At 45.5% G+C, this 10,296-nt stretch overlaps 1 protein-coding gene across 1 annotated transcript in view; it reads left to right on the forward strand.

Moving 5' to 3' along the window:
• Positions 1 to 9,222, forward strand: part of RFTN1 (raftlin, lipid raft linker 1) — a 103,101-nt gene extending 93,879 nt beyond the window's left edge. Inside the window, exon 10 of the mRNA XM_040081528.1 lies at positions 6,822 to 9,222. Coding sequence (XP_039937462.1) covers positions 6,822 to 7,253 — 432 coding nt within the window. The 3' untranslated portion in view covers positions 7,254 to 9,222. The remainder of the gene's footprint in view (positions 1 to 6,821) is intronic.
• The last annotated feature ends 1,074 nt before the right edge of the window (positions 9,223 to 10,296 follow it).

A 10,296-nucleotide genomic window follows, 5' to 3' on the forward strand; every position in this document is an offset into this window, starting at 1 on the left:
CTCAGCAGCCCAGATGGGTTTCCCTCTGCGCTGCCAATTGGCCTTTTTCCAGCGGTTCAGCCATCCCCACAGAGCATTAGCTACCATCCACGAGTCGGTGTAGAGATAGAGTCTTGGCCACTTCTCTCGTTCGGCAATATCTAAAGCTAGCTGGATGGCTTTAAGTTCTGCAATTTGACTTGATCCACCTTGTCCTTCAGTAGCTTGTGCAACTCGTCGTGTGGGGCTCCATACTGCAGCCTTCCATTTCCGGTTAGCGCCTACAATTCGGCAGGAACCGTCAGTGAAAAGGGCATATTGTCTTTCAGTCTCTGGTAGCTCGTTATACGGTGGGGCTTCCTCGGCACGTGTCACTTGTTCTTCCTCTTCTTCAAAAGATAGTCCAAAAGTCTCACCTTCAGGCCAGTTAGTTATAATTTCTAGAATCCCAGGGCGATTCGGGTTTCCAATACGGGCGCGCTGTGTGATGAGGGCAATCCATTTGCTCCATGTGGTGTCAGTGGCATGATGCGTGGAAGGAACCTTTCCCTTGAACATCCATCCCAGCACTGGTAGTCGAGGTGCCAAAAGCAGCTGCGTTTCAGTGCCAATTACTTCTGAGGCAGCTTGAAGTCCTTCATAGGCGGCTAAGATTTCCTTCTCTGTGGGAGTGTAGTTGGCTTCAGATCCTCTGTAGCTTCGGCTCCAGAATCCCAGTGGTCGGCCCCGAGTCTCCCCAGGCACCTTCTGCCAAAGACTCCAAGACAGGCCATTGTTCCCGGCTGCTGAGTAGAGCACGTTCTTCACCTCTGGTCCCGTCCTCACTGGGCCAAGGGCTACCGCATGAGCGATCTCCTGCTTGATCTGGGCAAAGGCTTGCTGCTGTTCAGGGCCCCAGTGGAAATCGTTCTTCTTGCGGGTGACCAGGTAGAGAGGGCTCACAATCTGGCTGTACTCAGGAATGTGCATCCTCCAGAAACCTATGGCGCCTAGGAAAGCTTGTGTCTCCTTCTTGCTGGTCGGTGGGGACATGGCGATGATCTTATTGATGACCTCAGTGGGAATCTGCCGCCGTCCATCTTGCCACTTTACTCCCAGGAACTGGATTTCTTGGGCCGGTCCCTTCACTTTACTTCGCTTAATGGCAAAACCAGCTTTCAGCAGAATCTGGATGATCTTTTCTCCTTTCTCAAAGACTTCCCCTGCTGTGTTCCCCCATACAATGATGTCATCAATGTACTGTAAATGTTCAGGAGCCTCACCTTTTTCCAGTGCAGTCTGGATCAGTCCATGGCAGATGGTGGGGCTGTGTTTCCACCCCTGGGGCAGTCGGTTCCAGGTGTACTGTATGCCCTTCCAGGTGAAGGCAAACTGGGCCCTGCACTCTGCTGCCAAAGGAATGGAGAAGAAGGCATTGGCAATATCAATGGTCGCATACCACTTTGCTGCCTTGGACTCTAGCTCGTACTGAAGCTCCAACATGTCTGGCACAGCAGCACTTAGTGGTGGGGTGACTTCATTCAGAGCACGGTAATCCACAGTCAGTCTCCATTCTCCACTGGACTTACGCACTGGCCATATAGGGCTGTTGAAAGGTGAACGAGCCTTGCTGACCACCCCTTGGCTCTCCAGTTTCCGAATCATCTCATGGATAGGAGTCACAGAGTCTCTGTCGGTGCGGTATTGCCGTCGGTGTACTGTTGTTGTGGCGATTGGTACCTGTTGTTCTTCAACTCTTAGTAGTCCCACAGCACAGGAGTCATCTGAGAGACCAGGCAAGGTACTCAGTTGTCTGATGTCTTCTGTCTCTACAGCAGCTATCCCAAAAGCCCAGCGATATCCTTTTGGATCTTTGAAGTATCCATTTCTGAGGTAGTCTATGCCAAGGATGCATGGGGCCTCTGGGCCAGTCACGATGGGGTGTTTTTGCCATCCATTCCCGGTTAAACTCACTTCGGCCTCCAATACAGTCAGCTGCTGGGACCCTCCTGTCACTCCAGAAATAGAAATGGATTCTGTTCCTACATACCTTGATGGCATCAGGGTACATTGGGCACCAGTGTCAACCAAAGCCGTATATTTTTGTGGGTCAGATGTGCCAGGCCATCGGATCCACACAGTCCAATAGATCCGATTGTCCCTTTCCTCTACCTGGCTAGAGGCAGGGCCCCCCTATTCCTGGTCATGGTACACGTTGCTTTCTTCCTGTAAATATGTTCCTGAGGTCCCTTCAAGTGGATCAGTCATATCATTCTTCTTATACTGTCTGGGGTTCTGTGCCTTTGAGACTGGAGCAATGTTGGCTCTAGATGAGCTCTTCGTGGTAGGTGTCTCTCTCTTCAGTTCACGTACCCGGGCTGCTAAGGAGGAGGTGGGTTTTCCATCCCAATTCCTCATGTCTTCTCCATGTTCCCGAAGAAAAGACCAGAGGTTACCCCGTGGAGTGTATGCTCTCTCCCTGGCTGGTGGGTACCTGCTCCTAATGGCAGAGACTCTTGTTGGTTCTGGCGAGATGTGGTAAATTTCTTCCTTAAGTTCCTTTTTTAGTTTCTGATGGCCCTCTTCAATCAAGCTCCGGACTTGCTCAGCCAGCCTTGTTTCCACGGATGAGACATGGGTACGAAATGGGGCGGTGACAGTATCCTCGTAAATTCTTAGTTTATTGACCAAGACGCCCACCTTGTCCTCACCTTCCCTCCATTGCAGCGTTGCCAGGTAACGGGAGTACATCTCTGGTCCAAGCCGTGCAAATCTCAACCACATCTGCGATGTGCACTGGACATCATCTGGGCTTTTAGGAAATCTCTCGTCTTCTGAGAAAATGATCTCCAGTACAGCCAATTCCCTCAGGCATCGGGTACCTTGTTCCATTGTGCTCCATTTTCCTTGGTGCACCTGGAGGTCTTCTTTACAAAGGTATCTGTCCCTCACACTTGTTAGCAGTCGCCGCCAGAGGCTGAGAGTTTGTTGGGTTCTCCCGATCCCCTGGTCAATGACCACATCCCGAGACAGCGATCCCAGTTGCCTGGCCTCACTTCCATCCAGAATGGTGTCATTGGCTGCAGCGTCCCAGATGCGGAGCAGCCAGGTTAGGATGGACTCGTTTGTCTGGCGGGTGAATTCCCTCCGCAGGTCACGCAGTTCACCCAGGGATAGAGAGCGGGTGATGATCTCTGGCTCTGTCTCTTCTGCTGGGTGCGAAGGTCCTGCCACATCCTCATCAGTCATTATGCGGACTGATTTGCTCTTTGATTTCTTCTTCTGAACAGGGGCAACTGCCACTGGTTTAGGTTGTTCTGCTTCGGTGACAGTTTGTGTGGAGATGCTGATGGCACTTTTGGTTTCTTTCTCCTCTGTGACAGCTTGTGTAGACACTGACACTGTTGCTTTGTTTTTGGTTCCTTTCTCCTCTGTGATGGTCTGAGTAGATGCAGAAACTGTTGCTTTGTTTTTGGTTCCTTTCTCTTCTGTGATGGTCTGAGTAGATGCAGAAACTGTTGCCTTGTTTTTGGTTCTTTTCTCTTCTGTGACAGTCTGCATAGATGCGGTTCCTGTTTCCTCTACGACAGTTTGTGTAGACACGGATGCCGTTGTTTTGCATTTGTTTCTTTTTCCCTCCTCCTCAAGGAGACGCTGCACCACCCCATGTAGTGTTTGATTTCTAAACATGGTGCAGGCCGTGCAGAGAAGGCAAAGCAGAACTAACAACAATATTATGCTGTCCTTGGCACCTAGAGAGAACTCAATACTTTTGAAAACTGCTGTGCCATACCTAAAAGACTGGAAAAAATCATTCTTTACCCCTCCCCACAGGGGCTGGGTGCGATTATTGAGAGCCCAGATGTAGCATTCTGGACCAGGACAAGAACACAAAATAGAGTATATATTCCGAATGATGCTCATTGCCTCAGAGGTTATCATACAATAAACATAATAGACCAATACAGCAATTTTGGTACCATACCCTGGTCTACACATGAGCATTAAGACCGGCAAATACTGCCCCATGTGTGGGAAAATGTAGAGAGCTAGGTATAAGATATATGAAATCATGTTGAGCATCATAGCGGACAGCTGTTTCTTTTTTCCTCACTACAAAATTGTAATTCTGACTTTTCTCAGTACCTCCTGCCCCACGTTGGGCGCCAAAATATATGTGCTGGCTTGAAGGCAAAACCAGCGAGAGACTCCAAGTCAGAAAAAACAATTTAATAGGAGAGGAAAAAAAAAAAAGTAAAATAAAAACACATGCAATGGTACAAAAGATCACTGACAGAGTCAGAATACAACCTGAAACCGTGGTGGTGGCAGTCCAGATGAAGTGGTCTTGTTGAAGCAGTGTTCTTGCAGAAAGGTCTGGTAGCTCTTGTCCTCTGGGAGTCCAGTGGGTAAGGCTGCCTGTGCTGTCCCAAGGCCCCGATTATATCCAGGTGGGAATGCTTGGCTCCTCCCCCTGGGCGGAGCATCTCACAATGGACTGATATCATTTTATCAGTTTTGCAATGGGTCCTTGATTGCCTATTAAACAGAGATAGCTCCTGGGGAGAGTTATCTATGAGTCATGCAGGACGGTATTGATGGGCCATTAACAGAAGATAGTCTGGAGGGAGGGGGCACAGGAAACAGTGGTGCACAACAACATTTCATGTAGATGGTGATAGAATACATACTTTGGGCACATTTTACATTGTAACCTAGGACAACAACATCCCAAGCTATCAGGGATTTTTTTTAACTTAAGCTGTGGCTTGTCTAAAATGTTTATAGATAACCCTCAGAGGAGGGAAATAGGATGATAACATTAAAAGGATATTGCATTGATGGAAAATGTTCTGTCCTATCTTTCCACATCAACGAACTGCTGTTCAAGGTAGTCAGAGGAACAGAAAAGGAAATATGCAAGGAGTGGTCTCTTCACTGAAGAGTACTTCTATTAGTGTAATATTCAATCAGGGATGAGGTTCATTCAAGTGTTCATTCACTTTATACAAAACTGATGCTTATTTCAGCAGAAACTGGCTGAATGCATTTTTGTGAAATAACGATGTAAGTACCTGACTGAGTACACACACGCACACACACCAAGTCTCCTACAGCTGGGTCTTTATCACATTTAGGGCCCTGATCTTAAACTTCTGTCAAAGAGAGCGTTAAGTAGATTAGTGGGTGCCCAGCACTTCTGCAAATCAAAGAGGAAAAAACTCAGGTGTCTGAATTTTAAACCGCTGAGCTCTAGAACTGAGATGTTATCATTCCTCTTTCTCTAAATTGCAGTGCTAGTGAAGTGAAAGATAACTTCCTTCAAGTAAAACCAAGAAGAGTTTTGTGAAAGCCAGTTTCTTTCCTTTTTCCCCCTTCTCTTTTACATTAAGGTCTGCATACCAGGAGGAAAGAACATTGTTCCAGCTTTGTAATCTAGTAAGTTTTGAATAGCTTTTTGATTAAGGAATAAATAGATAGATCAAAATTTTATGGATACAAAATCTTTTGGCCAACTTCAGCACAGACCCAGTTTCACTGGAGAGAATTGCTTTTTTGAACATGGCTAGGTTTGCTGAATGTCCTGATGAGATTATTTATGCCATCCAAATATTGCCTCCTAAACCATTCCTGAGCTTCCATCAGCAACTGACACTGCTCAGAAAATATGGTTGTGCCCATTCAGAGGTACTTAGCAAACTTGTGTAGGATGACTTAGCAGTGGCTGGGAACCATGGAGCAAGTCCAGAAGAGGCCTCAAAGTTGGGAAGAGGACAGGAGCACCTCTCCTCTGAAGACAAGCCGAGAAAGTTGGGGCTGTTGAGCTTGGAGAAGAGAAGGTCACATGGAGACCTCAGAGCAGCCTTCAGTACCTGAAGGGGGCCTGTAGGGAAGTCTCAAAGGCACTCCTTGCCAGGAAGTGTAATAATAGGACAAGGGGAATGGCTTCAAACTGAAAGAGGGCAGGTTTAGATTAGATGGTAGAAGGAAGTTCTTCACTGTGAGGATGGTGAGACACTGGCACAGGTTGCCCAGAGAAGTAGTGGGTGCCCCACGCCCTGGCAGTGTTGAAGGCCAGGTTAGATGGAACTTGGAGCAACATGATCTTCTAGGAGTCATCTCTGCCCGTGGCATGGTAGTTGGAACTAGATTACCTTTAAGGTCCTTCCAGTCCAAACCATACTGTGATTCTATGACTCTGTAGTCTGGCTTTCCTTGGGAAGCTTGATTTATTTTTTGACAAACAAAGCAGATATAATATTGACATATTTGTCAGCCTTTATATACATTATACCTGTCAAATTAGTATTTCAAGGTGCCGCTAGTTCCCTTTTTGTTTTTTAGTAGCAGTTAAAACAGTTCTGAAATGGTGGCTGTGGCAAGTCCTGTGGGAGTGCTGCAAGTAGCAGCCTCATGCTTTCTCATCAAAAGACATCCATACAGATGGTTCAGAATGTTTTACTGTTTGGGTATGGTCGTGGGTGTGGTGTTAGTTCTGCTGTTAACCTGGTGAAAAGCACTGGAATAGCGCCATAGGATTGCTTCTTCTCTCTGCACTTACGCAGCTTTGCATATCCTTCCCTTCCACACAGTGTCGAGAAGGACCCACCAGGCACATGCAACAGCAGAAGCAGAAAGCATCGAGTCCTCCTTCCTCTGTGTCACAGAGATATCTGTGTGGGCAGAAATTATCTTAGGCCATCTGATTTGGTCAGGCAACTTATTTTAATCTTGGGTCTTTCTGGTCAAACCCTTTTGTCTTTGAATTAAAACTAACGGATCAAAACACGTGTACTCAGGAAAGTAGATGTCCATGTGATATTGCCTCTAATGGTCTTTAACATTTGAATCCCTTTTTGTAGTTTCACTGGAGGTTCTCCAAAGAAGACATGCACAACAGAAAAATGAAGAATTCCACAAAGGCTAAATTAAGTACTAGGGAGAAGCAAAGGTCACAGGAGAAGCAGGAGTTTGAAGAGAACACGAGAAACTTAGAAGCACAAATCTCAGGAGCAGCCAAGCCTGATCCAGAACAGCAGCCAGATGATGTCATAGACTTGGGAGACGAGGTAGCCGGGACCATCGACAGAGGTGCCCACCACGACGGGGCGTCGGCGGGGACGTGTCCTGCCAGCTGTGACACTGGTGACAGTGCTGGGCAGGTGTGCCTCAGCCAGAGCGTGCCCGGCTGCCCTGCGGGGGAGGCCGCAGAGGGCGGGGGCTGCGCGCCGGGGCCGGATGGCTGCAGCGGCAGCGACGGGGCAGCACTGGACGTGGACTGCTCCTGCGAATAAGACCTACTTTTTAGGAACCCTCTGAGTGGCTGATACTTTGCCAAGACAAAAGAACAGATTTTGATAATCCCCACCACTAACTCCATTGCTCAACTCAGCATTTCTTTTTTGCATTTCTTTGACTTCCTTGGCTCCTTAGCGCTCTGGTATCTTAATGTTTTAAGTAACTACAGGGCCCAGACTTTACAACCCACAGAAACTGCAAAATTCCTTTTACTGTATGTAGTGGGAAATGCTCTCCTAGAGCTGCACTTTAAATTAAAAAGTAGGGAGGGACAGCAATCATACTTTTTCCATGACCCAACCAGGTTTGAGCCTGGGTCAGGGCAAGTGCTCTGTTTGGTTGGATTGTACTCTGTAGTACTTTCTTGTCCACGTAGCTTTTCTGCCAAAGTTATTGTGCCAGATGTTATTTTGTCACTGAGCTTGTAGCATCATAAAAATGATGCTTGGACTTCCAGAGGTTGAAACTGAAGTGGGAAAGCTTAGATTAGATTGCTATTATCCCTATCTTTATCCTGGAGCACACTCACTGATGATACTCTCTTCTGAATTTTATTAACCCTTACAGATCTTTATGCAATAAGCAAATCGTGTACCTGTTCAGGCACAGTGGGTAAAGAGACCCCATGGTGGATTTGCAAGGCGGATGATTCCAGTACAAATTGCAATTTCCTATTTGGTCATTGCTAATCAACAGTTCAGCAGTAAACTGTGGGGGCTTCAGAAGACAAAGACAAGGAAAGGCAAAGGCAGGTAAAAAGTACTTTGGTCAGTGGTTATCATCACTAAAATTGGAATTAGATGTTACCTCCTGACCTTTTCCAGGTGGTTGTGCACCACTTCCTCACTGTTATGAAATACCTTGTGGTAAAGAACTGAAATTGTACACAGGGGTCTGTGGCCAACAAATGACCTTCCAAAATGAAAATACCTTAACAGATCATTTTTTTCTTACAAGTAACCATATTCGGGGAGTGATGCCTAATGGAATTCTGTAAAATTACCAGCATTTTTATGTTTGAAGCTACATAAAAATGTTTACAAGTGAATGTACATGTAATATAGTTTCTGTGCCAATGTTCTCCAAGTACTTCAGTATTTTTACAAATGTAGGGAGGAGTGGTTTCTCTCTTAACCACATTCATCCTTATTTAGAAGTGGTCAAGTAATATGGTAACAAGGTGAGAAAAACATTGTAAATTCCCCTGCTTTTCTTGTTTTAAAGCAAGAGGTAGAGTTCTGTAAGTGATTTGCTGTTTTTTCCCTTGATTGATCTGTGCTTGATAATTTTCCTTAGTCTTCAAATCAAAATGCTGTACAAAGGAATGTGTTCTGTATCAGGTGTGCACCTAAAGTGGTTCAAAAGCATCTTTCATGCCTAAAAATTACTCAGTTGGCAGAACATTGCAGAGAAGGGAAAAATTACTTCACTTAAATATTCATTTAATTGGGATGAAGGCACTCAAAGTTTAAACCATTTGATTTCACACACACAAAGCACAGTGGTAGTTTTGTCATTGATTAAAGAGTGTTTTATTTTGAATTCAGTGGTTTAACCACAGGACTGTAACTAACTTCAGTTTCTGATGCTGTTTTTCAGTTATTTCATTTGGTATTTTAAGATTACACTGGGGTTCCAATAGCATCAAAAATAGGTTGCTGCCATTGTTCTGCTTACATACAAGGTCTCTGCTTTGTACAGTTTTAAGTTCCTGTTTGCAGATTTTATTAGCATAACATCCTTTTACTGATGGTTTCTATCTCAACAACCAGCTTTGTATTAATCTTGTTTAAAAATTTGCTATATTTAATGAACGTTTTGCTAGTAGAAAGTGTTGCAGTAGAAAGTCCTCTCCAAATACTTTTTAATAGAAAACGTTTATTGGGTTGCAATTTGACCTTGTTTAACTGAATCCCAACTGCTTACAAAACTAAAGAGGAATAAAGGTCATGAGGAGATTCCTTATTTGTGGTGTTTGCACAAATGCCAATTATTCATCCCCAAAAGGAGGAACTCAGTTCTCTAAGTGGTGATGAGGGGAAGCTCCGTACTACTGAAGTAGCAGTGGCTACTTGGTTTTCCTTTCCCAGCAGAGCAGAGAAGGGCCTGTGGGGAAGCTGCACTTGTCTAAGTGAAGGCTTGATTTAAAACTTTGTTCCTGTAAAAGCTGGGTTACAGTTTCTGGAAGAGAACTTGCATGTTTTTTCAGTTTCAAAAGGGCAGCTTGTTTGGAGTTTAGAATCTCTTAATCAGTTCCCACTTGTGACTTTGAATTACTCTGAGCTGGTTCAGCTGTCTGAAGTTGTGAGCGTGCTTGTGCCCTGCCCCTGTCCCAAGGAGAGTGAGAGAGCCTAAATTATCTCTCAGACAGATGATCCAGATGTGATGAGGGCTGGGTAAGGCAGGTCTGTTGTGCAGCAGCAAGGCTCCACAGCTGTTACCTGCATTTTATCTCAGCTGCCTTTGCCATTGTGGGCCTGAAAAAGCAGGACCACCAGAGCGGCCAGGGAAGTGAAAGCTGTCAGCAAGTGGTCACCTGAACTAGCCACCAGGTGTTATACAGGAGAAGTTCAAAGGAGAAAATCCAGCTCAGGCATTGGAATGGGCTGCCCGGGGCGGTGGTGGTGAGGCAAATGGTGCAGGTGGAGTCACCTTCCCTGGAGGTGTTTAAGAGAAGACTGGATGAGGCAAATGAGGAATGTCAGAGGAGTGGCTGAATTAAACCAAAGATGGAAAAGGGTTTTAAATTGCAACAAACAGCAGGGAGCAGGGGCAGAGGGGTACAACTATGATGGGTAGGGTGTCCAAACTCTTGAAGCACCATAATGAAAATAGGTATGTTAAGAGGGGCTAAATGCACAAACAATGGGACTGGTATTTCAACTTGCATTATGTCTTTGGTTATTGGATATGTGCACTTGAAAACAGTATAAATGAAATATCCCAAAGTAGCTTTAATACATGCGTGGAAATGAAGCTAAGTACAAAACAATATACTCATTTCTCCCTAATTTGGCTCCTTTGTCAGCCTTGATTTCT

The sequence above is a fragment of the Hirundo rustica genome, chromosome 1, assembly GCF_015227805.2.
Source record: "Hirundo rustica isolate bHirRus1 chromosome 1, bHirRus1.pri.v3, whole genome shotgun sequence".
In the NCBI taxonomy this organism is placed as follows: domain Eukaryota; kingdom Metazoa; phylum Chordata; class Aves; order Passeriformes; family Hirundinidae; genus Hirundo; species Hirundo rustica.